We start from the raw sequence: 27,637 nt of genomic DNA on the forward strand, positions 1-27,637 counted from the left end.
TCTATGCTCCCCCCTTGTATTCTGAAAACTTTAAGTTTTCATTTATAAATGTATCAAAATATCTTCCTTTTCTAGTTTTTTTAAGGTGTAAAGTTAAGGTTATTAATTTGAGATTTTTCTTCTTAATTTTTTTAAAATGTAGACATTTACAGCTATAAATTAGACTCTAAGCACTGTTTTAGTTGCATCCCATAGGTCTTGGTATGTGGTATCTTAACTCTCATCCACCTCAGAGTATTTTTTAACTTCCCTTTTTATTTCTTTTTGATCCATTGGTTATTGAGTAGTGTGTTCTTTAAATTCCACTTACTTGGGAGTTCCCCAAATTTATTTCCCTATTAATTTCTAACTTCATCCTATTGTGATCAAAGAACATACTTTGTATGATTTCAGTCCCTTAAATTTATTGAGGCTTGTTGTATGGTTAACATATGATCAATCCTGGAGAATGTTCAATAGGCACTTGAAAAGAATGTATTTTTTTGGGCACCTGGGTGGCTCAGTCGTTAAGCATCTGCCTTCAGCTCAGGTCATGATCCCAGGGTCCTGGGATTGAGCCCCACATCGGGCTCCCTGCTCTGTGGGAAGCCTGCTTCTCCCTCTCCCACTCTCCCTGCTTGTGTTCCCTCTCCCGCTGTATCTCTCTCTGTCAAATAAATAAATAAAATCTTTTTTTAAAAAAAAAAAAGAATGTGTATTTTTCCAGTGCTTTGAATAGATCATCCTCATGCCTTCTTTCCTACAAGGTTTCTTTTTTTTTTTTTTTTTAAGATTTATTTATTTGAGAGAGAGAAAAAGAGCAGGGGAGGGACAGGGAGAGGCAGAGAGAATATCAAGCAGACTCCGCGCTGAGCACAAAACCCAATGTGGAGCTCGATTTCATGACCCTGAGATCGTGATCTGAGCTGAAACCAAAAGTTGGACGCTTAACTGACTGCGCCAACCAGGCGCCCTGATCCTCCAAGGTTTCTGCTGAGGAATGATATATAGTCTTATTTAGCATCTCTTGAAAGTGGTGCATAACTTTTTCCTCTTGCTTTCCAGGTTTTCTCTTTGGCTTTAACTTTTAACAGTTTGATTATTTGTCTAGGTGTGGTTTCTTGGAGAATATTTTACTTGAAGGCTTATTTGTTGAGCTTCTTGGATGTGTAGATTAATGCTCTTCATCAGATTTGGGAAGTTTTGGGGAATCATTTCTTTAAATATTTTTTCTGCCCCTTTCTCAATTCTCCTTTTGGGACTCCCATTATATGTATGTTGGTATGTTTGTTCATGTCCCACAGGTCTCTGAGGCTCTGTTTATTTTTCTTTATTCTTTTAAATTTTTGTTTCTCAGACTGAGTTATCCCAATTGACCTATCTTCAAGTTTGAGTCTTTCTTCTGCCTGCTCAAATTTGAGCAATGAATTTTTCATTTCAGTTATTGTGCTTTTCTTTTTTTTTTTTTTAAGATTTTATTTATTTATTTGACAGAGAGAGCACAAATAGGGGAGGAGCAGCAGAGGGAGAGGGAGAAGCAGGCTCCCCACCAAGCAGGGAGCCCGATGCGGGGCTCGATCCCAGGACCCTGGGATCATGACCTGAGCCGAAGGCAGATGCTTAACGACTGAGCTACCCAGGCGCCCCTCAGTTATTGTACTTTTCAACCCAGAATTTCTATTTGGTTTCTTTATCATTTCTACTTTTTTCTTGATATTCTCTATTTGATGGGACATGTTCAAATATGTTATTTCTTTCAACATAGTTTCCTTTAGCTATTTGCATATAGTTAGCACATCTGATTTACAACTTTGTCTAGTAAAGTCAATGTCTGGATTTGCTCAGGGACACTTTCTATTGATTGCTTTTTAATCTGTGTATGGGTCATACTTGCTTCTCATGGTTTTCATGTCTCATGGTTTTTTGTTGAAAATTGAACATCTTAAGTAATATAATGTGGCATCTCTGGCAATCAGATTCTCTCTCCTCCTCAGGATTTATTTAAAAAAATTTTTTTAAAGTAGGTTCCCTGTCCAGCATGGAGCCCAATGCAGGGCTTGAACTCATGACCCTGAAATGAAGACCTGAACTGAGGTCAAGATTTGGAGGCTTAACCAACTGAGCCACCCAGGATTTATGTTTGTTGCTTTTTATTACAAGTTTTTCTTTTAGGCCTTTTGGTTAGTCTATTGTTTCCCCTAACTATTATACATCACCTCAGACAACTGCAATGTTAAAACACTTTCCTGTAAATGTTCTCAACAAATCCCCACCACTGTTTACCCAGGATTTTAGCACTGGTTTAGCTCTGGGTCAGGTCAAATAAAAACAAATCCTTCAAGTGGGACCTTCCAGAGAACCATCAGGTGAAATAATGACTATGGGAACAGGCTTTGAATGAGGTCTTGTTCTTTTATGCTCCCTCCAGTATTGGGATTGTGGACTATTATTTTTTAAAGCTGTCACTGAGCCAAAAGCAGGAAGTGGGAGTAGGGCAAGTTAAAATATTACAAAGCTCACTTTTTTAAAAACCAATATCCAGCTTTTTTTTTTCTTGAATAAAATCTCCTTGGGTTGATTTAAGTATTTAGTTAATTTTCAGAGTTCTGAAAAAGTTGATTCTCATAATTTTTGCCAGTTATCTCATTGTTTTATAGAAGAGAAAGTTTTTGGAAGTTCTTACTTTGTTATATCACTGGCATCTTTAATGAAGATATATTTTTATTTTGGGGGTATATGGTCTTGGCTGGCAAGATTGATACAGATTGTTTTACTTTAAACTTGATATTCAGTAAATGAGATACAGTCAAAAGAGTAAGACAGAAATCAAGACTAAGTAAACTTTAATGACATTTTTTGTTATTCTTTGTGGCATTTCCCCCCAAACAATTAATTTTCATGAGTAAATTGCATTTGATATGGAGTAAAATCTGGCAAGGCAAATGTTTGTTAATTCAGTGTCTTGATTTCTTAATGGGTGAGGTTAGATAGAAATAGAGAAGCCCAAATGTAGTGTTTGTCTGAGAGACTCTGCTCTGTCCAGAGTTATCCTGAAGATTTGATTCTCATTATAAAGGCCATAGACAGGTACCCGGGTGGCTCAGTTAGTTAAGCATCTGCCTTTGACTCAGGTCATGGCCCCAGGTTCCTGGGATCGAGCCCCATATTGGGCTCCCTGCTCAGTGGAGAGTCTGCTTCTCCCTCTCCCGCTGCCCCTCCACCCCCAGCTCATGCTTTCTCTCTTAAATAAATAAATAGATAAATAAAATCTTAAAAAAAAAATAAAGGCCATAGATCCTGAGCCATTGGGAACTACAATGGACCCATTTTAGAAAATAACAGAATTTTAGGTTTGACTTCAGTTGTGACACTGGTTTGTTCTGAGCTATATAACATCTTCTATTCACCCTCAGCCATTTCTCTTTTTGGGATTAAAGAGTAAACACACAGCTTTGTGAGGGTAGTTTTCCGCTACAAGATGAATTTTAGGCTGGTAGTATCAGACTCCTAATTTCTCCTGAAAAAGTAATTGTAGTTCTTTCAGTTTTGAACAGTCCTTTCAGCTGTTGATGTAGATCCCATTTCATTGTTTACATTATTGGGAAATTAATTTTTGAAGAGATATTAATTCAGTGTTATTTGCTTTATCTTCCTTAGTGAACCTCAAGTAACCTGTTATGTTGCAACCTCTAATCTGGATGGGGAGACAAATCTAAAAATACAGCAGGTAAAGACACATTTTTAAATCCTAATTTTGTGCCTAAGCTCACAATGTCAAGTTTTGTCAGGTACCAGTTATTATTATTTTTTTTCATGAAGAAAAGTATGTCACTACTGTTGTATAGATGTAATTCATCCTCACCAGTTATTTAGAGGATACTTTAAAAAAAATAAGTAGGAACTAGGTGATACGGTACTAGTGTAAGAAAAAAAATGTCCTATAAAATTCAGGTCATATAAAGGATAACATGCCTTTGTGCATATTATTTTGAGGATATTTTTGTTAGTGCTTTGGTGGTAAAACTACTGTCATGATAAATATCATAACTAGATTAAAGGGGTATAAAGGAGCTCTGAGTATATACCACTGCTTTTTATTTATTTTAAAAAAAATTTTTTATACCACTGCTTTTTAAACATTTGAATTTCAGAGTAACTTGTGATTACGAATGGAAGGAGATAGTTTTCTAATTAACTTCCTATTAATGGAAAAAAGATAATCTTTAAGATAATTGAGTCTTTGCTTTATCACTTTGCTTCAGTAAGGAAGTCCCTGAATCTACACTTGACTATTTACATGTCTGCTAATCTTTTTTTGCAAACTTTAATTAGATTGAAAATGAAAAAAAAACATATTTAGAATTTATTAAAGTAATATATTATCTTCATAAAAATAATATAAGTAATACAGAAACTTAGTCTATTAAACCTTATCTCCACCTTCCAAATCCCACCTTTATTCCCAGTACTAATTGTTGTAATAGTTTGGTGGTACCTTCTTATTTTTAAAAATGCAATTGTAGACTTCTGCTTCAGGGGAAATGAAGTAGACATACTTTCTTCTATTTTTCCTGCTAAGTACAAGTAAAAACTTTGGTCATTATATAGGAAAACAAATATGAGAAGACACTGAAAGAGTGATAGAAGAAGGTAGATTGTGGGACCTTGGAACCCAGGGAACAACATGGTGGTGAGCTCCCTGGGTTTTCCTTTTGTCATATATACCAGGCTTGGAACTGAAGAAACCAAAAACCCAGAAAAACCAATGGACACAGACCAAAAAATGCCCCAACAAAAGCCTCCTTTCTCTAGTCAAAGGACCAGGAAAGGGGCAGCCAGCAAGGCAGAAAGTTTGAGACAATGGCCACTCCATCCCAGCCAAACACCAGAGTAAAAATTTGGCCCCACTCCTACCGATGCCAGCTAGTGTGGAGCCTAGAATTCCACCCTTACCCAGCTGTAATGAGGCACCCAACTCCCCAACAAGGATGGTGTCAGAGAAACCAAGTAAGAAGCCAAGACTTTGATTTTGTAATAAGGATGGTAATAAGGCCCTCCTCTCTTTTCACTGTGTCAGTGAAGACTACATGGACAGCAGTAATAAGGCACTCCAACCCCTTCAGTGCAGGGAGGTAATGATGGAGGCCTACAGGGGAGCCAGAACTCCCGCTCCTGCCCAGCTATAACAAGGAGCTCCTCCATTTGGTTGTCAGCAGAGGCCAAGTGTGCAACTTGCCTCTCTGTCCCCCATCTTGCAGTAATGAGGCCACACCTGCTTCCCTTGTCAGAGTAGTGTCAGAGGAAGCCACCTAACACAGAAAGCTTGGTGATATCCAGATCTTATATTACCCCAAATATCCAGATTTCAATAAAAAGTCATTCATTATGCCAAAAACCAGGAGGATCTCAAACTCAGTGAGAAAAGACAATCAACTAATGCTAAGACGAAGATAATGAGATGTTAGAATTATCTGACAGAGATTTTAAAGGCTCCATCAGGGAAAGAGTTTCACTGAGCAACTACAAACATGCTTGAAACAAATGAAGATACAAAAGTTCTCAACAAAGAAACAGAATCTCAGCAAAGCAATAGAAGACTTAAAGATGGCCCAAATGGAAATTTTAGAACTTAAAAGTACAGTAAGTACTTAAGGCATCAAAAACTCTCAAGGGATGAGCTCAACAGCAGAACAGAAGGGACAGAGGAAAGAATCCATGAACTGAAAGATAAAACAATAGGAATTTCCCAACTTGAACAGCAGAGATAATAGGCTGAAAAGGAAATGGACAGAGCTTCAGAGACCTGTGGGAATATAACCAAAGATCTAACATTCATGACATGAAATGCTGGAAGGAGAAGGGAGGAGCTGAAAAACTACTAGAAGAAACGGTTGCTAAAACTTCACAAATTTGCCAGAAGACATAAACTACAAATTTAAGAAGCTGAACAAGCCAAAAAGGATAGACCCAAAGAATCCATACCAAGACACATCATAGTAAAACTTCTGAAAACAAAGAAAAAAATATTTTAAAGCAGTGAGAGAAAAAGGACCCTACCTCTAGGGGAAAGACCCTTTGTGTAAAAGCAGATCTCTCGTTAAAACCCATGGAGGTCAGAAAGAAATGGCATAACATTTTTAAAACGCTGATAGGGAAGAACTGTCAGTCCAGAATCATGTATCCAGCAAACACCTTCTTCAAGAATGAAGAGAGAATTAAAACATTCTCAATTGAAGGAAAAATAACAGAAGTTGTTGTCACAAGGCCCACTGTCAAAGAATGGCTAAAGGAAGGTCTTGAAACAGAAAGGAAACCATAAAAAAGGAACGAACATAAGGAAGAAGAAAGAAGGAACATGATAAGCAAAAATAAGGTTAAATACAGTAAGCTTTTTTTCCTTTTGAGTTTCCTAAATTATGTTTGATGGTTGAAGCAAAAATCATAAGATGATCTAATATGGTTCTAAATATGTGAGTGAAAATATTTAAGATATATAACAGGGGAGGGTAAAGAGACATAAGAGGAAGCAAGGCTTCTATATTTAAATTTGTAAAATGATGATACAAATAAACTGTGAGAAGTTACTTATAAATAATGTAATGCCTGGAGCAACCACTACAATAGTTATACAAAGGAAGATACTAAAAACACTATCAATAAACCAAAACAGAATCCTAAAAAATGTCCAAGTAACCCAAAGGAAAGCAGGAAAAAGCAAAAAGCAAAACCAGAGAGGACAAACAAAAAAAATCAATAATTTTATTAAATGTAAATGGTATTAATATGCCATTAAGTTTTGGATTAAAGTAATATCTAATGGATTAAAAACATGATCCAACTATATGCCGTCTATTCAAAACTCATTTTAATTATATAGGCAGGTTAAAAGTAAAAAGATGGCACCTGGGTGGCTCAGTCGGTTAAGCGTCTGCCTTCTACTCAGGTCATGATCCCAGGGTCTAGGATCCAGCCCCATGTGGGGCTCCCTGCTCAGCTAGGAGCCTGCTTCTCCCTCTCCCTCTGCCTCTCTCCCCTACTCATGCTCTCTCTCTCTCTCTCTCAAACTCTCTCTTTCTCTCTCAAATAAATACAATCTTTTAAAAAAAGTAAAAAGATGGAAAAAGATATATCATGTAAAGATTAATTAAAAGAAATCAGGAGTGGCTATATTAATATCAGATCAAGTAGACATCAGAGCAAATGAAATTGCTAGAGACAGAAACATTTTTTTCTTATCGTTATACAATGATAAGAGAGTCAATCCACCAATAAGACATAGCAATGCTAATGTGTGTATATATCAAAAAACAGAACTGCAAATATGTGAAGCTAAAAGTGATAGAACTTAAAAGATAGACAAATCCACATTTATAGTTGGAGACTTCAGCAACCCCCTCTCATTAATTGACAGAACAACTAGATCAAAAATTCTTCAAGATACAGAACTATATGCCATTAATCAACAGGATCTGTTTGATATTTATACAACATTCAACAATACCCAACAAAAGAAAAACACACATTCTTTTCAGTGTGCAAGGAACACACACCAAGATAGACAATACCTGTGTCATAAAACAAGCCTCATAAAATTAGAAGAATTGAAACCATGGAGAATGTGTTCTCCAACCACAGTGGAATAAAGCTAGAAATCAATGACAAAGATAACAGAAAAACCTACAAACACCTGAAAAAGGTAAACTGAATAGCTCAGTACCTACTAAGGAAGTTGAATTTATAATTTAAAAGCTCCCCCAAAAGAAATCTCAAATCTCAGGCCCAGGTGGTTTCACTGGAGATTTCTAACAAACACACAAAGAAAAATTAACATCAATTATACACAGTCTCCTCCAGAAAACAGAAGAGAGGGACTGCTTCCCGACAAAGCTGTTATTACCCTGATATCCAAACCAGACAGAGACAGTGGAAAAAAACAAAACCAAACAGTCCAATAATCCTCATGGGTATAGACACCTGAATTCTTCAAAAGTATTAGTAAGTGGAATTCAACAATATATGAAAAGAGTTATAAAGGTTTATTCCATGTACTCAAGACTTGTTTAATAATTGAAAATCTATCCATGTAATCCACTATTTTAGGCTAAAAAAGAAAAATCACATGATAATATTAATAAATGCAGGAAAACATCTGACAAAATTCAGGGTCGATTCATGATAAAAACTTAGAGAAATGTAGAAATAGAGGGGAACATTCTCAACTTGGTAAAGAACATCTACAAAAAAACTTAGAGCTAATATTAAAATACATGTGGTGAAATATAAGTGGTAAAGACTAAATGCATTCCCCCTGAGACAGGAAACAGGCACGGATATCTGCTCTCACTATTCTTGTTCACATAGCACTGGAAGAGGTAAAAAGTCCAATAAGAGGAAAACAAGACACACAGATTGGAAGAGAAGTAATAAGACTGTCTCTGTTTGATTTTGACATGGTTGTCTACATAGAAAAGTTGTCTACCTAGATTCCCAAGGAATCTAAAATAAAATGAAATAATGTGTTTTTGGCAAGGATATAGGATACCAGATAAATATACAAAACCACTTGTTTTTTTAAAAAAGATTTTATTTATTTGACAGAAAGAGCGAGAGAGGGAACACAAGCAGGGGGAGTGGGAGAGGGAGAATCAGGCTTCCCGCTGAGCAGGGAGCCCGATGCGGGGCTTGATCCCAGGACCCTGGGATCACGACCTGAGCCGAAGGCAGACGCTTAATGACTGAGCTTCCCAGGTGCCCCTACAAAACCACTTTTATCTCTGTATAGTAGCAATAAATGTGTGGACCCTGAAATTAAAAATACAGTATCGGGGCACCTGGGTGGCTCAGTCGGTTAAGTATCTGCTTTCAGCTCAGGTCATGATCCTGGGATTGAGCCCCACATTGGGCTTCCTGCTCAGCAGGGATTCTGCTTCTCCCTCTCCCTTTGCTCCTCCCCCCACTCCTGCTCCTGCACATAAAATCTTTAAAAAAATACGGTATAAGTACTCAAAATGTGAATTAGGGGGCACCTGGGTGGCGCAGTTGATTAAGAGTCTGACTCTTGGTTTCGACTCAGGTCATGATCTCAGGGTTTTCAGATCAAACCCCGCGTAGGGTTCTGCACTTGGTGCAGAGTCTGCTTGAGACTCTGTCTCCCTCTGCCCCTACACTTTCTCTCTCTCTCTCTCTCTAAAATAAGTAAATCTTTAAAAAATATGAATTAAGTGTAAATCTAACAAGATAGACAGGATCTGTATGCTGAAAATTTCATTACAATGTTGATGAAAGAAATTAAAGAAGGTCTAGATAAATGGAGAGATAAACAGTGTTCATGGATTGAAAGACTCAATACAGTAAGGATGTTAATTCTCCCCAAATTGACATACAGGTTTAATGCAACTCCTATGAAAATACCAGCAAGTCTTTTGTAGAGATAGATGAGCTTATCCTAAAATATGTACAGAATGGCAAAGAAACTGTAATAGCTAAAACAATTTTGAAAAAGCAGCATAAAATGGAAGGAATAAATCTACCTGATTTCAAGTCATTTTTTAACTACAGTAATCAGGAGTGTGTAGTTTTGGTAAAGAATAGACACACAGCTCAATGCAGCAGAATAGAAAAGCCAGAAATAGATCTACACAGATATGCCCAAATGACTTCGTCAAAGGAGCAAAAGCAATTCATTGCAGAAAAGATAAACTTTTCAACAAATGGTGCTGGAGCAATTGCATGTGCATAGGCAAAAAACAAATTAAAAAACACTTGACCTAAGTCTCATACTTTATACAAAAGTTAACTAATAATTTATCATAACTTAAATGTAAAATGTAAAACTAAAAAACTTTTAGGAAAAAAAATTGGAAAAAAATCTTCAGAATTTAGAGTAGGCCAAGATTTTCAGAATCAATACTAAAAATGTGATCCCGAAACGGAAAAATTGATAAATTGGACCTCATCAAAATGAAAAGCTTTTGCTTTTGAAGAAGATGAAAAGACAAGCTGAAAACTGGGAGAAAATATTCGCAAACCACATATCTGACAAAGGATTGGTATTTCAAATATATAAAGAACTCTCAAAACTCTACAGAAAAAAAAAATAGCCAAACGAAACAATTCAATTAGAACATGGGCAAAAAAAGACATTTCATGGAACAGGATATAAAAATGGCAAATAAGCACATGCAGATATTTTCTACATCATTAACCATTAGGGAAATGCAAATTAAAATCAAAGTGAAATGTTACTACATACCTATCAGAATGGCCAAAATTAAAAATAGTTCCAACACCAAATGCAGGTAAGGATGTGGAGAAACTGGATCATTCAAACACAATGGGAATATAAAATGATACAGCCACTTGGGAAAACATTTTGGCGGTTTTGTATAAAATTAAACATGCAAATATTATATGACCCAGTAATTGTACTATCCCAGAGAGATGAAAAGCTATGTTCACAGAACAGACAACCTTTATGCAAATGTTTATAGCAGCTTTATTAGCAATAGCCAGCTATCCTCTAGCAGGTGAATGTTTAACTGTGATACATCTATACTTATTTTTGTTTATTTATCTTAAATCCAGACACTTTACTAAACTCTCTTACACATTTTTATGATTTTTAAGTCAAGCAGATAGCATTTTTGGGGTAACAAATTCTTTCTATAAAAGTTGGTTCATTTCTGGTGTTTATTTTTCAGTAATCATACTTAATTTCTTTTTTCCCCAGTCATATGGTATTACCCAGAAACTCCTGAACAGTTGCAAATAAATTTGGTGATAGAACCTAGTCTCTTCTTGATCCTGACTAACATGGAAATGCTTTAACATTTTATAGTTAAGTGTGGATAGTTGCTTTTTGTTTGCTTTTATCAAATTTGTGAAGTTTTGCTACGATTTTTTTTTCTAGAATGCATGTTAAGCTTTTTACTATTTTTTCTGCCTCTATTGATAGGATAATGCTTTTTCTTTTTTAATTCATTAATATATCACTCTTGAGCATCTGTTTTTGAGTGTACTGGTAATACATATTTTCTTTTTCGGGGAAATATTTGTTCATGTTGTTTGTTCATTTTTCTATTGGGATATTTATATTTTTATTGGTTTATAGGATTTCTTTACATATTTTTCTTACTAATTATTTGTCAGTTATATGTATTAAAAATGTCCAGAAGACATTTACCCAGTTGGTAACTTGGTCTTATACTTTATTTAAGGCATCTTTTGATTAACAGAAGTTCATCCCAAACTGTTTCAATGTAGGTTTCTGAGTGTCAAAACTTCCAAGATATTGTTTGCATGCCTGAAAATATTTGCGTTAAACTTTCACATTTGTTTGATATTTGGGAAATTTAAAGGTCTAAATTTAAAGGTCTTTTATTTAGATAACTAAAAATAAAAATTCACTGTCTTCTTATATCTTGTATTGTTGTTAAAAAGACTGATGACAATTTGATTCTTTTTTTTTTTTTAAAGATTTTATTTACTTATTTGAGAGAGAGAGAGAGAGAATGAGAGAGAGAGAGCCCAAGATGGGGGAAGGTCAGAGGGAGAAGTAGACTCCCTGCTGAGCAGGGAGCCTGATGTGGGACTGGATCCTGGGACTCCAGGATCATGACCTGAGCTGAAGGCAGTTGCTTGACCAACTGAGCCACCCAGGTGCCCTGACAATTTGATTCTTGTTCTCCTGAAGATGATCCGCTTTTTCTCTCTGGAAAGTTGAGATCATCTTATTGCAATGAGACATTCTCTAGATCAGTGTTTCTCCAAGTGTGATCCCTGGACCAGCACCATTACCATTCTTTTGGAAATACAAATTCTAGTGACCCACCCCAGACCTACTGAAAAAAACAAAACAAAACGAAAAACAACAACACAAAAACCCTCGGGGTACATCTCAGCAGGCTGTATTTAAAGACTTCCAGGTGAATCTGATGCATGCAAATCAGGTGATGCATGGAATCACTATTCTAGATCCTTACTACTCTAAGCATGGTCCAGAGTTCAGCATCATCAGCTACATCCATAAATGTATCAAACATGACATGATGTTTGGTTATAGTGACTGTACTTTCAAAAATGTTATTTTCATATAGAGATGATGAAAACTTAACTTTCCTACATCTTTCAACCTTATTAAAATTATTTGCAAAATGCTGGCATGGCAAAGTTTTCTAACAAAGTTTATGTTAAAGTTTCATGTGCATAATTTGTTACCTGATAAGTGCAGTACATTTTTAAACCCTGATTTTCATAATTTTCTTTTATTAACTACTTGAGACATTGAAATTTGCTATTAAAATTTAATTTTCATGTTTTTAACTTTGACTTTATTTTACAGGCTTTGTTAGAAACAGCTGAAATGCAAACAGAAAAACAATTGTCAAGCCTATCAGGAAAAATAGAATGTGAAGGACCTAATCGTCATTTCAATACGTTCATTGGAACCTTGTATCTAAATGGTAAAAGGTATCATCTTTCACTTCTCAAACCTTTTTTTTTTTTTTAATGGAACATTAAAAAATGGCAGTTTTTATTCTCTTGGTTGGTAACATTTTAAACCTTTATACTTTTTCATTTTTTACTTGACTTTGAAATACCTGAGGCATCAATATATTGTTTTTTAAAAAAGGAATTCTTAAGTATAAGAGGAAAGTGTATGACATTTTCTTAATCAGCTTACCTGCAAATGGAAGGACTAGAGAAGTCAGGTCCAAGTTCCCATTGCAGACAAGCACTTAGCACATCCCTTGGGGTAAATTAGTGGAAAGAACAAGGTTTTGAAAGTCATTCAAGGAGAGAAGCCACTAAGGATTTAGTTTGATAACGATGAAGGATTTTTCCTAATTTCTACTCCATTTCTACTTAGCTTCTACTTTAGACTTTCACAAAAACATCTTTTATATAGTGAGTTGGGCTGTGCTGGAGGGGAGGAGGACAAGTAAATATGGCAGACTGAGCTTGCTTTGTGTGCTCTGAATGACCACATATAATCTTTTCTATAGATTACCAAATTGGCACACAGGTACTTATTCCTCCACCTAATCTTCCTTGACAATAAGATTTATAGTCACCGTAGGTATCAGAGGTATTTTCTCTCCAAAATTTCAGTCAACATACTTTTTTGGGTTAGTGAGAAATGGATCATAAAACATTGTTTTTCCATGCTCTTTTAGAAGGAGGTACTTTCTATGAAGACACATTTGTTTTTATTGCTATTTCCCCCCAGTGTTGAACTTGACAAAAGGAAATATATGTAAGGTGAAAGCTTAGGCTTGCTTTACATTGTGAAAAGAAAAGAAAAAACTTTTTGGTTAATTTATAAATGCTCTTCTTTATTTTTAGCCCTGTTCCAATTGGGCCTGATCAGATCTTGCTAAGAGGTACACAACTTAAAAATACTCAGTGGATCCTTGGCATAGTTGTTTACGCTGGAGTTGAAACCAAATTCATGCAGATAAAATAATTTGTGATGACAGATAGTATTGCCTCTAGATTTTTTCTTCTTTTAGGAGGTGAGGGATTTAGTGTTTATCTCTTGAATTTAGGAAGCTTATTTCTGGGGGCACCTGGGTGGCTCAGTTGGTTAAGTGTCTGCCTTCGGCTCAGGTCATGATCCCAGAGTCCTGGGATCAAGTCCCACATTGGGCTCCCTGCTCAGCAGGAAGTCTGCTTCTCCTTCTGCCCCTCCTCCTGTTCATGCTCTCTCTCTTAAATAAATAAATAAAATATTTTTTTAAAGGAAGCTTATTTCTGTTTATTAGCCTGAAGTTTGAAGGGAGGTCCATATTTCATTTTAGTCTATATGGCTCCCATTTGTGGTAAGATTATTTTGGCCAAATGACATTAGAAGTTCTATGTAAATTCTTACTCTCATGTACCATTCCTCTCAATCATCTTGCTTTCTTTTTTTAAATTCTATAATGAACAAATATTTAATAATACGTGTACAGACACACACATAAACGTGCAGAAAACACTTTGTGTTGGCAAAAATGGTAAAATAATTCTATAGATGGTATCAATCTGTACAGACTATTATATGAATTGCTATTTAAGACTTAAAATTACATTCTATATTAACATATGGAGGGGTGCCCGGGTGGCTCAGTCGGTTGAGCATTGGACTCTTGATTTCGGCTCAGGTTATGATCTCAGGGACGTGGTGGGATTGAGCCCTGTATCAGGCTCCACGCTTAGAACAGAGTCTGCTTGAGATTCTCTCTCCCTCTCCCTCCACCCTTCCTCCCACTTGTGTGCTTGCTCTGTCTTAAATAAATAAATAAATAAATAAATCTTTAACATGTGGAAATGACATAGTTACATTAGAGAGTCTAGGGGAGAGAAACTATTATAAATATTGCTGCAGTGAACATGGATAGTTGCTTATTTTTTTTCACAGAAGATAAATCTCTAGCATTGAAATTGTTGAAACAAAAGGCAGCATATTTTTTTTAAGTTTTTATTTAAATTCCAGTTGGGGAGAGCTGGTTGGGGGGATGGGTTGAATAGGTGATAGGGATTAAGTGTTGTGATGAGCACCAGCTGTTGTGTAGAAGTGTTGAATCACTAAATTGTATGCCTGAAAATCAATCACGGTCTTTGTTTTGGAGTAGGAGTTTTTGCATGTTTGTTATTCACGAGAAGTAACTTAACAATAAGTCTACCCATTATACCATCTGCTAAAATACAACATTTGGCTTTGACTATTCCTTCTACAAATATCTCTTCAGTACTTTTGTAATGCCAGACACTGTGCTAAGACCTTGGGGTGTAGTAGGCCTGTTGCCTGTCCTTGAGTTACTTGCAGTGTGTGAAGGAAGACAGTCAAGGTAACATAATAGCACGAGGTCACTCAGGAGGGGTAAGTATAGGATGCTCCATGTCTGCGTAGGCGCTCCGTCCAACCTGATGCTGAGGCTGTTGTGGGGAAGTAGCATGTAAAGCAAGACCTGAAGGCTGAGTAGAATACATGGGAGTGTCAAGGGCATGGAGAGGTTCAGAAAGAAAGGGAGGCAGGTGGGACAGCACTAGGCCAAGAATTGGCATGTGCCCTATTGGGCAGTGCAACGCAGTGTGACTGATGGCAGAGAAAGAAGGCATGGAATGGGGACAGACTAGTCTGAGGAAAGTTGGAGGCTGTATGACTGAAGACCTGGGCACATTTTCTTGCAAAGCTATGGCTGGTCTGTGACATTCCCCTGTGTTTGCTTCCCAATCTCTTGTCTCACTTTTCTTTTTCCTCTCATTCTTCCTGCCCTGGGATTGTACCCTGCAATAACGCATTAATGGGTAAGATTTCCTTATACTCTGTATACTAGAAACCCCAGACTAAGACAGTGATATAAACACAGTCTATCCCCAAAAAGAAGTTTGTATTTGGACAGGGAACCAAGGGCAACGTAGAACACACATAATCATGACCCATGATTCAGTTGTAAACTGCTCCACCCTCAAACAGTACACTTCAAATGACCGCGCTGGCTTACTTAATTGTCCACCTGGTAATACAACACTGCATCTCAGATTTCACTGTCTACTGTTAATGGAAGAAGCCCACTCCATTATCCCCCCAGTATGGCTTGTCTGTGCTGCAGCTCATTGGAAAGTGCATCCTTCTCTATGATATTTTGTGGATGTAAATCATTGCAGAAGTTTATTATACATGTTGATTGTGTCATTTAAGAATAACAGAAATCTCAAAGAGGGCTTTTTCATGACTTCAGAAAAGAAAGAACTAGTAAATGTCAGTATTTCCTTATTGAAAGATTTTAAGTACAACACCCTTAGCTGAAAACTGTTCTATATTGTATAACATTTGAAGACATTACTTATACAGGTTAACAAAAGAGAAGGAATGACATGATTGCTTTGGAGATATTATACATAGTATATATATACTTATATATGTATATATGTATATATATATATTTGTATATATGTATATATGTATATAAATTATGTGCACACACACACGGATGTTCTCTAATACTAGGCTTAATGCAGTTAAACCTAGGATTTTAAAAAATCTTATTCATATGCTTTGTAAAAAAGTTGAGTAATTTAGAGTACTAACTCATATTTTCATAACTTGTAGACTTTGAGGATTTATGCTTCTACATTTAAAAAAAATGTAGAAATGGTAAACTTAATCTGCCAAAGTGTGATTGAAAAATTAAATATTTATCTCTACCTATATCTGTATATATCTATATGCTTGCCAATTATATATGTTATATATTAAAAAATTAAATACACATATATTTGCCAATATTTCAGTAGACCTCAGTAGACAATTATCAGAAATTTATGGGCAAATCTGAAATGCTAATAGAAAATTATTATTTGAAACTCTCACTGTATCCCTAACCCAGAGTTTTGGTTTCCCTAAAATATGCATGTGTCAGAGCAATTATTGTCCTGGTAAAATCTTGAATATTTTCCCAACAGACTCAGATGAAAGGTATCTTTCTACGGTTTTTAAACCAGAAATAATTCAATAAGTATAAGTAGTAAAACCAACAAATTAGTATGGTCTTTTTTGGGGGGGTTCTGTACAGAAGATCACCTAGACTGATTTACCACATTTGATTTTTTTTTTTTAAACCCTAGAACTCTGGGGTGATAGATCATCTGTGTGAATATGTTCTTTGTGAATTAGTAAAAAATGCTTCAAGGACTGAAGTGGAAAAGCCATGTCATTCAACAATATGGCACACTTTTAGTCTTGGTAGTTATTTGGCAAAAAAAAGTGTGCTATTTTTCAGCTGTTAGGATTTTTGACCTCTTCTTGTCATCAGAGTATTCATGAATTATAATTCCTTTGATTGTTTTTCATTCTTTTTGGTGTGTGTGCATGTGCTATTATGCAGAATTCTATCAGATTGCCTCTCAAGAGATCAAATGTTGAGAAGGTGACCAGTGTGCAGATCCTGGTGTTGTTCCTGCTGCTCCTGGCCATGTCCTTGGTGAGCTGTTTGGGAGCCATACTCTGGAATGACTGGTACGGAGAAGGCATTTGGTACATCAGGACGAAGGGTAAATGTCCAAGGGTGGTAAGAAGCTACCATTTTGGGAGTTGTAATGCTGTAACCCTGAGGATTAACCTGAATTTAGAAACAATGTTTCCTTCTTAAGATTGTTCTGCCAGTTCCACATAATCTTGGCATTCCAGAATAAAGGAGAGGGAAGAGTCAAGGCAGAGGAATGAGACTGAGCCAGACAGACAAGGCCCACGTCGCTGCCTCTACCACCTAGCCACCAGGAGAAGTTGGACAAGGCTTTTTACTTCTCTGGGCTTCTCTTTTTACTTCTTCTTCCCTCATTTGAAAATGGCAATAATACCCACCTCATTGGGTTAGTACAGTGCTCTGTGGACAATGAATGATGCCAAGAAAATGACTACAAGGGGCCCCCCCGAAGGGGATTCAGTGGTTAAATTGACCAGAAGGTCAGTAAAAGATTTAAAGGTAAACTATCCTTGGCATTAAAAGTTCAGTCTTTTTTTTTTCTTATGTCTTTCCATGTTTTCAGAATTAGCTGTCATACATCTTTCTGCCTTTTCTCATCTATCAGCTGAGGATTTTAAATTTTTCTAACTTCCTTTGAGAGGATCTGTCTGGGAGCATCTTAAAAATAAAGAAGCTAAGATAAAGACTTTGTAGATTGGATAAAAAAAAAATCAAAGATTCATTCTTACGCAATCTGGATTTCTAGATGGTACCTAACCAGTTTTTATCTCAAGCTTTTAGATTTTCAATGATTTCAAAAAAGTAATCTCAATTTAAATGTGCTTGTTTAATTTGTCTGAGCCCAGGGCCCTGAATATTATCTTATTTTGAAACAGACACAAATTCTTACAGAAGTCACTGATATTTTGTTGCCGATAAAATGTGTCAAGTTCTGCATACCCTGCAAATGACCTGTTCTTTCCTTCTTGATCAGACTTCTTGAAAGAAGAGACAACCCTCATTGTTTCTATTTTCTTGCATCCTGGTCACTCTTGGGTCCATTCCCATCTGCTGTCCACTTCAACCAGTCTACTGGAATTGTGGCTCAAGTGTAGGAATCAATTCCCAGTTGCTAAACCCAGTGGTCACTTTTTAAAGTGGGATCTAATTGGACCCCTGCCACCCTCTTCTGATATTTTTTTTAAACCATCTCTTCCCTATTTGATTCATAGAAACTTTGATCCACCTTTTAAATGCTGGTATTTTTCAGGATCCTAGGTTCACCAGGAATGTCTCAACTTGGGTCCATAAATCCTAAAAATTTTGTGAGAACTTCATTCATATATGTATATGTGCATGTTGTTTTCCTGCAGAAGGGCCTTCACTGGCTTCTTAGGGATTATCTTGTCCAAGAAAATCCTTCTAAGAGAGCTCACTTGCTCTAATAATTTCATCTGTCATCCATCAGTTGATGTCTTCTACCTGTTTGCCTCCAGCTCAGATCACTCTCTGAATTATTAACTCATTGTTGTCTGGACATTACTTTCCAGGTATCATGTAGACTTCTTTTTTTAAAAAAATTTGATTTAACTTTATTATGTTATGTTAGTCACCATACAGTACATCATTAGTTTTTGATGTGGTGTTCCATGATTCATTGTTTGCATATAACACCCAGTTCTCCATGCAATACGTGCCCTCCTTAATACCCATCACCGGGCTAACCCATCCCCCCACCTCCCCTCCCCTCTAAAACCCTCAATTTGTTTCTTGGAGTCCATAGTCTCTCATGGTTCGTCTCCCCCTCTGATTTCCCCCCCTTCATTTTTCCCTTCCTTCTTCTAATGTCCTCCATGCTATTCCTTATGTTCCACAAATAAGTGAAACCATATGAAAATTGACTTTCTCTGCTTGACTTCTTAATTCAGCACGTACAAAACTAAATGCATCTTTTCTCCCCCAAACCATTGTCTTTTTTCAGTATTCTCCATGTAAATTGTAGGTACTCCATCCAACCATCATCCAAGCTAGAAACATAAAGGTCACTCTTACTCCTCCTTCTTAGCTTCCTCCTCTTTCCCCCACTCCTACCCCTATGGCCTTCATCATCCAATCAGTCCCAAAGTCTTGTTCATTCCACCTTTTCAATATTTTCTCTGTGTGTACTCTTTTTTATCCCTGGACAACTGTCACAGTTTTCCAACTGGTTGCCCAGCCCTCAGTCAAGTTCCACTCCAACTCATTCTTCATACAGTTTCCAGAAAGATGCAGATAAAAAATAGTTATGAATACATGCAGTAGCTTCAGTGTATCCTGTTGTTTACGCTGGTATGGTAGACTACTACCTGATGGCCCACTGCTTGTTTTTGTAAATAAAGTTTTATCGGAGCACAGCCATACTTATTTATTTATGTATTATCTGTGATTATTTCAGTGCTACAATAGCAGAGTTGAGTAATTGAAACAGAGACTGTATGTCCTGCAAAACCTAACCTAAAATATTTACCCTCTGGCTGTAGACTCCTGGCCTACAGGGTCAAGATAAATCTCCTTTAGCATGGCATATCAGGACTTTTATAATCTGGTCCTATTTTCATCACCTGATACCTCACCACTTCTTCCTGAGCACTTGGTCCCTATTCACAGAAGATTGACTTTTGTTCTATTTCATGATCCTTCCATCCAGCAGTTGCTTCAGCATCCCTAGGCCTTTCATCTTGTGCTCCTTCCTTCTGCCTCAAATGCATCTCTGGTCCCTTCTTGACTGGATACCTGTCACTTCTCATTTCAGTCCAAGATGAGGTATTACCTTCTCCAGTAGCATTTCCTATATCTTATCTTCCTCTTTTAATTTAATTAGGAGCCCTCTTGTCTTCTATAATGATATCCTTAATAGATATCATTCCATTTCCATGTTTTACAATTATTGTTTGTCCCTCCCCCTCCCCAGCTAGATTGTGAATTTTTGAAAATTGTGAATTTTTGGGAATCATTGTATCTTTAACTCCAAGAACAGTGCCTTTTCATAATAGGAACTCAGTAATTTTTTGGCTAAAAGAAATAATTTTATATTTAGAAACAGAACTGTATAGTTTTCTAGTCCAGCCCCTTGTTTTATGAAAGTGAAACAGATTCTGTATATTTACCAAAAAGCACAGAGGAACTTAGTGGCTTATTTGGAATGAGAATCCATAATTGGCTCTAGACTACTACACCACTCTACCAGGATATTCTAGACCAAAAGAAGAAAAAGGTATTGGGTAATTAAAGTATAACTATATTTTTAGTAATTAATAAATATATCAAAGCACTTGATCTTGTCTCCACTTCTCTGTCCATCAAATGGCCATAATAATATCTGCCTCTAGTATTCCTAAAAGAATAATTTATGACCACAAAGTAATACAGTAAGTATAAAAGTATAATTATGGCAAATAAGGGAAAGTTTGTAAACTCAATGGTGATAAGAGTTTGAATAGATATGATAGCGAATTAAACTTGACTTTTGCTTTTATTTTTTATTTTTTTTAAAGGCTTTGTTTATTTGACAGAGAGATAGAAAGAGAACACAAGTATGCAGAGAGGCAGGCAGAGGGAGAGGAAGAAGTAGGTTTCCCACTGAGCAGGGAGACTGATGCAGGGCTCGGTCCCAGGACCCCGGGACCACGACCTGAGCCGAAGGCAGCCGCTTAACCGACTGAGCCACCAGGTGCCCTAAACTTGACTTTTAAATTGATGGAATTTAGAAATCTAGATTTAACTACTGTTCTAAATTACAAGTGTGTGCCTTTTTTAGGAAAAATGAATATAAAGTTTTAACTTAAAATTATTATTTAATTTTGTCTTTATATATACATATTTATGTTTAATTACACTTTACAAATCAATTTGTGTTTAGTTCTTTTCAGTTATAACCCCACCTCCCATAGCTCAACATATAAATTTAATATTTAAGATTGAGATGTAAGTTTTCAGAAAGACATGTATAAAGCAGCATGTATATATCCCCTGAATACCTTCTAGATATTTTTCAGTACATTTCTGTGAAATTAGATTGAATTTTTATTGCAAAATTACTCTCTCAAATGTATCTATCTCTTTAAAAAGGAGGATATCACTAGGTTTTACAAGTATCATATTCATTTTTTTTCTTTTCCTTTTGGCTTCACTTTCCTTCTTTCCCTGAGTTTTAAAAAATCATTTGTTATTTCTTTGTCTTCAAGCCATGTAGTTCCTGCTAAATAAGATGTCCTCATTCTCTTCCCCTCATCTTCTCCATTTAACAAACTCCCTTCTTCAAACTTTGCTGCACCCTCTTTCTGGGCCCTCCACTTTGTGCTGTTGTTGTTACTCTCCGTGTTCAGTGCTAGCATGGAATTCATCACGCCGTACTTCCTGACTCATCTTCCCTTCTCAAGCCGCATCCAAAGCTCCCTGAGGGCGGGGTCTATCTCTTGCTAGATCTTGTACTTTGATACTTGCCATCCACCCTATTACACGGTTGGTGCTTCACTGATCCTTTAAAAACCATTTTGAGGTGTCCATTTCATTATACTTTAGAGAAGTTTCATGCAGAAGTGTTCACAATTTTAAAAAGTAATAATGCAAACAAAGATGAAGAAAGCTATTGCCTGAAGCCGTGACATGATTCCTCCGCTCTTCTTCTGCAGATTACAGCTCCCACAGCTTAGGGTTTGACTTATTGGTGTTCATCATCCTGTACCACAATCTCATCCCCATTAGCCTGCTGGTCACTCTGGAAATTGTGAAATATGTTCAGGCCATGTTTATAAACTGGGTGAGTATTGAAATCAGAAAGTTTAAAAAACAGTTCTCTCTTGATCCGTGGCTTTGGTTTTGAAAATTAGCATAGCAGTTCTCACCATGGGGCTAGTACGTGGGCCAGTTGTGCTTTTGACAGGGAAGCCAAACATTGGTGTCAGCCTGACTCCAACGTGCCTGGGCCTCTCTGTGTCACTATTGAGGACACCATTGTTTCATATGTTTATTCTAACTGAAAGGAAAGATTTAAGAGTTAGTGGCTTAGTAGCAAGTGTGAAGAGATAGCCCATTAAGAGATAGCCCATTCAGCAGGAAGCCTGCTGCTTTATCTCTCTCCCACTCCCCCTGCTTGTGTTCCCTCTCTCGCTGTGTCTCTCTCTGTCAAATAAATAAATAAATAAATAAAATCTTAAGAAAAAATGTAAGATCCTCGAGAGGAGAAGAGTCCGGTAGACTTATAATAGATTTACATACCTTGGCAAGAGTGACAGAAACAGCTATTTCAGAATCATTTCACATTAAGGAAAAGATATCTTAAGTGAAAACCATGCATTCACTTAAGTAAATACTTAATAACCTGTGACTGAATGAATTTTCCAATTTGAATGTATGGTTGCAATTTTCAGTTCTATTTTAAAAGATTTTTCCTGGAAGTAAGATTTTTGCTAGATATCTCATTAAAATGATCTCCCTATGCCAATACATTACCACCAGTTGAAGCGTACTGTTATTTTTAACAACCACAAAATGAGACAGAGTGCTTTTAAATGTATTCTCATTTAATTTTCATAGGAATGCTGGGCGATCCATGTTATTGCTCCCATTTTATAGATGTAGTAGCTGCAAAGCACCCTCAGGATCCCACAGAGTGAGAGCCTGAGGCAGAGCCGGGATTTGGAAGCCAGGTCTTCCAATACCAAACCAACGATACACTGACATTTGTTTCTACATAGCATTGCCTCTCCTGAATCAGCTCCGCCAACGTACCTGAGACGCTAACACCCGAGACTCTCCAAGTATTCTACACTCGCCATTTTGAATTCCTTCTCATGTCAGCCACGTCAGAAGACCAGTGGCGGTACAGTCGACCTGAAGAAATTTTGAGCCTAGTTCTGACTGTGTGTCTTGGCTATTTTGTTCATGTCTTGCAGGATGAAGATATGCATTATAAAGGAAATAATGTCTATGCCATGGCCAGAACATCCAATCTTAATGAAGAGCTTGGGCAGGTGAGGGCCCCTTCAGGGACTGGGTCCGTGACAGGAACTTTGAAGAAGGTGGATCTAGGGAGAGGGTGAGCAAAGTTGAAGTGCTGAATTCAGCCACAGGCTGTAGTTAATATGATACCCATGTGGAGCTTCAAAAGTAGGATTTGTTAAAAATATTGATAATGCATCCTGGGTTGCAACCTAATACAGGTTATTAATGTGCTTAGGAAAGAGTAGAAGAGCTGGAGAGGCAGGTAGGGAAAGCTTCAGTTAGCTCTCAAGTTTTCACTTAGCTTTCAGGGAGTCACAGGTGGCCATGATCCTGCTTCCCTAAGGCAGATGACTCTTGGGAAAGCTTCAGGAGCTGCTGCAAAATTTTCCACCTGCCTAACCCATGTACCCTCAGGCCTTTAGTCCCTGCAATACACTACAAAGGGGCAGAAATGATGCCAGGTTACCAACAGACAGTTGGTTACCTTCTAAATGACAGCAGTACAGTTACAAGTAGAAATTGTTTTTAAAAACTCCCACAGTTATTTGTCAGTTATATCACAGGACAGCTGGAAGAACCCAACAAACTCCCACAGTTGTGTGGTACCTGACAGGAGGAAGACTTCTGATTGTTATTTTTCTGTAATTACTTTTTGTTCTTAATATATTTTTTCACAAGATTATAATTTCCCATCTTTCAATTAATTGGAGGCAATATGTAAATTATGGTAAAAGCAGAATTTTGGAGTTAAGCTTCCTGGGAGTGAACCCTGATTTCACCCATTTATAAGCAACGTCACCATGGGTTTCTTAGGTAACTTGCTGGCCTTCATTCCTCATCTGTAAATCAGGAGAGATGATAGCATCTACTTCAGAAAGTTGTTCGGAGGATTGAATAAGATAATGTATTTGTGGGGCGCCTGGGTGGCTCAGTCATTAAGCATCTGCCTTCCACTCGGGTCATGATCCCGGGGTCCTGGGATCGAGCCCCACGTCGGGCTCCCTGCTCAGCGGGAAGTCTGCTTCTCCCTCTCCCTCTGCCTGCCGCTCTGCCTACTTGTGCTCTCTATCTCTCTGTCAAATAAATAAATAAAATCTTTAAAAAAAAAAAAAAGATAATGTATTTGTGATATACTCAGCATAGTACCTAGTATGAAGAGGGGATTTAATTAATGCTGATAATTATAACCAGTAATTTGCATATATGCTTTCTAATTTAGGGTCACCTTGTAGAGTATCATTTGAATAGAGAGTTCCCAGTAAATATTTATTTTAGAAGGTTTCTGGTGCCTGGAAATGCCTGATCTGAGAACATGAACAGCATTTTTACCTTGGACAAGTAAAGATGAAGGAGGATGGAATCATCAGTGTTCTAGCAACTTTTCTGCTTAAGAAAATCTGATTACTTGCTAATCCTCTAAACATGTTTTCTGTTGACAGTTGGGAAAAGATCACTTTATCTACCTTGCCTTGTCAGTTGACTCTAGCCTCTTTAGAGCGGTAATTAAATAGAATAAAACTGGCTGTGGAACTCAAGCTTTAAAAATTAATTATATTGTTTATGTAGGTAATACATAAAGATAAGGGCAGAAATCAATGAAATTGAAAACAGAAGACAATAGGGGATTTAATATTCAGAATATATCAAAAAACTACAACTCAATCTCAAAACCACAAATAACCCAATTCAAGAATTGGCAAGGGATTTTAATAGGCATTTCTCCAAAGAATATACATAAATGGACAATAAGCACATGAAAAGTGGTCAACATTACTAATCTTTAGGGAAATGCAAATTAAGGCCTCATTGAGACACCATTTCACACCCACTAGAATGGCTACTATAAAACAATAATACCAACAGAGAGCAACAAGTGTTCATGAGGACATGGAGAGAGTGGAACCCTTGTGCACTACTGGTGAAAATATAAAATGATGCAGCCACTGTGGAAAACAGTATGGTGAAACCTCAAAAAATTAAACCGAGGATTACTATATATTCCAACAATCCAACTTTTAGATATTTTCATGAAATAATTGAGAGTAGGGACTCAACCAGGTATTATATGCAGATGTTTTTAGCAGCATTATTCACAATAGCTGGATACAACTGAAATTTCCATCAATAGATAAATGGTTAAACAAAATGTGGTATATACATGCAATGGAATATTATTCAGCCCCGAAAATGATTGAAATTCAGAAACATGCTACAACATGGATGGACCTTGGATCTCACACTAAATGAAACATGCCAGACACAAAAGGACAAGTAGTATATGATTCCACTTATATGAGGTACCTGGAATAGTCAGACTCATAGAGACAGAAAGCAGCATAGTGGTTACCTGGGGCTATGGGAGAGGAGAGAATGGGGAGTTACTATATTGTTGATAAGAGGTTTCAGTTTGGGATGACGAAAAAGTTCTGGAGATGGATGGTGAGGATGGTTGCACAATTATGTGAATGTGCTCAATAACACTTAAAAATGGTTAAAATGGTAAATTTTATCTAAGTACATTTTACCACAATAATAAAAAATGCTTTAACACTGCCTCTTTCTCTCTTTTACTGAGCTATAATTGACACATATGATTATATTAGTTTCAGGTGTACAACATAATGGTTTGATATTTGTAAATATTGCAAAATGACCATCACAATACATCTAGTTAACATCTGTCACCATATATAGTTAGAGTTCTGGTGATGAGAACTTTTGAATTTGCAATACAGTATTTTTTTTTGAAAATGCAATATAGTATTATTAACTATAATCACCATGCTCAGGATTTATTTTATAACTGGAAGTTTGTACCTTTTGACCCCCTTCGCCCATTTTGCTCACCCAACACTCCCTGCCTCTGGCAACCACCAATTTGTTCTCTGTAGCTATGAGTTTAGTTATTTTTGTTTTTCAGATCGCACATGTGAGATCATGTGGTATTTGTCTTTCTTTGTCCGACTTATTTCAGACAGCATAATGCCCTCAAAGTCTTTTAACGTTATACAAAGGGCAAGATCTTTCTTATGGCTGAATTGTGTGTGTGTGCACACGTGTGTGCATAATTATGTATCATTATATATACACCACATTTTCTTTATCCATTCATCCATTGACAGACACTCAGGTTGTTTCATCTTGGCTATTGTAGATAATGCTGCCATGAACATGGGGGTACTTATATTTTTTCAAATTAGTTTTTTCATTTTCTTCAGATAAATACCCAGAAATGGAATTGCTGGTAGTTCTATTTTTAATTTTTTGAGGAGCTTCCATGCTATTTTCCTTAGTGGTTGCCTCAATTTACTTTCCCACCAACAGGGCACCAAGGGTTCCCTTTTCTCCACATCCTCACCAACACTTGTTATTTTTTATCTTTTGGTAATCACCATTCTAACAGTTGTGAAAGTGATATCTCATTATGGTTCTGGTTTGTAGTTCCCTGATGATTAGTGATGCTGAGCATCTTTTCATGTGTCTGGTGGCCATTTGTATGTCTTCTTTGGAAAAATGTCTATTGAGATCCTCTCCTCATTTTTTTTTTTTTTAAGATTTTATTTATTTATTTGACAGAGAGAGAGAGATAGCAAGAGCAGGAACACAAGCAGGGGGAGAGGGAGAGGGAGAAGCAGGCTTCTTGCCGAGCAGGGAGCCCGATGTGGGACTCGATCCCAGGACCCTGGGATCATGACCTGAGCTGAAGGCAGACGCTTAACGACTGAGCCACCCAGGTACCCTCTCCTCATTTTTTAAATTGGATTGATATTTTGCTGTTGCATCATATGAGTTCTTTATATATTCTGGATATTAACCCCCCTCATCAAATATATGATTTGCAAACATTTTCTCCCATTCATTGTGTTACCTTTTTATTTTGTTGATGGTTTGCTTTACTTTACAAAAACTTTTTAATTTGATGTAGTCCCACTTGTTTATTTTTGCTTTTGTTGTCTTAGTTTTTAGTGTCAAATCCAAAAAATCCTCACCAAGATTGATATCAAAGATCTTACTACCTATGTTTTCTTCTAGAGGTTTTATGGTTTCAGGTTCTTCTGTTCAAGTCTTTAGTCCATTTTGAGTTAATTTTGTATATGGTGTAAGAAAGTGGTCCAGTTTCATTTTTTTGCACGTAGTTATCCAGTTTATTGAAGAGACTGTTATTTACTTATTGAATACCATTTTTTGAAGAGACTATCCTTTCCTTAATGTATATTTTTGGCTCCTTTGTTGTAAATTAATTGATGATAGGTGTGTTCGTTATTTCTGAGCTCTCTATTCTGTTCCATTGATCTATGTGTCTGTTCTTATGCCAATACCATACATTTGGATTGCTATAGTTTTGTAATGTAGTTTGAAATCAGGAAGCATAATGCCTCCAGCTTTGTTCTTTTTCAAGATTGCCTTGGTTATTTGGGGTCTTTTGTGGTTCCAGACACATTTTAGGATTGTTTGTTCTAAATCTGTGAAAAATGCCATTAGAATCTTGATAGGGGTTACTTTGAATCTGTAGTTTGCTTTGGGTAGTATGGACATTTTAACAATGTTAATTCCTCCAGTGCATGAATGTGGAATATCTTTCCATTTGTTTGTGTCTTTTTCACTTTTTTTTTTTTTTTTTTTTTTATCAATGTATAGGTCGTTCCCTTCCTTGCTTAAATTTATTCCTAGGTATTTTATTCTTTTGAATGCAATTGTAAATGAAATTGTTAATTTCTCTTTTTCTG

At 36.7% G+C, this 27,637-nt stretch overlaps 1 protein-coding gene across 1 annotated transcript in view; it reads left to right on the forward strand.

The window, feature by feature from the left end:
* The window catches only part of LOC116631258 (phospholipid-transporting ATPase IB-like), a 179,908-nt gene that overhangs the window by 47,839 nt on the left and 104,432 nt on the right, over positions 1-27,637 (forward strand). The window contains 6 exon segments of the mRNA XM_032402448.1: positions 3,637-3,706; positions 12,320-12,447; positions 13,324-13,447; positions 16,851-17,016; positions 21,599-21,726; positions 22,862-22,939. Of these exon segments, the coding sequence (XP_032258339.1) occupies positions 3,637-3,706; positions 12,320-12,447; positions 13,324-13,447; positions 16,851-17,016; positions 21,599-21,726; positions 22,862-22,939 (694 nt within the window).

The sequence above is a fragment of the Phoca vitulina genome, unplaced genomic scaffold (assembly GCF_004348235.1).
Source record: "Phoca vitulina isolate PV1807 unplaced genomic scaffold, GSC_HSeal_1.0 scaffold5, whole genome shotgun sequence".
Taxonomy (NCBI): Eukaryota; Metazoa; Chordata; class Mammalia; order Carnivora; family Phocidae; genus Phoca; species Phoca vitulina.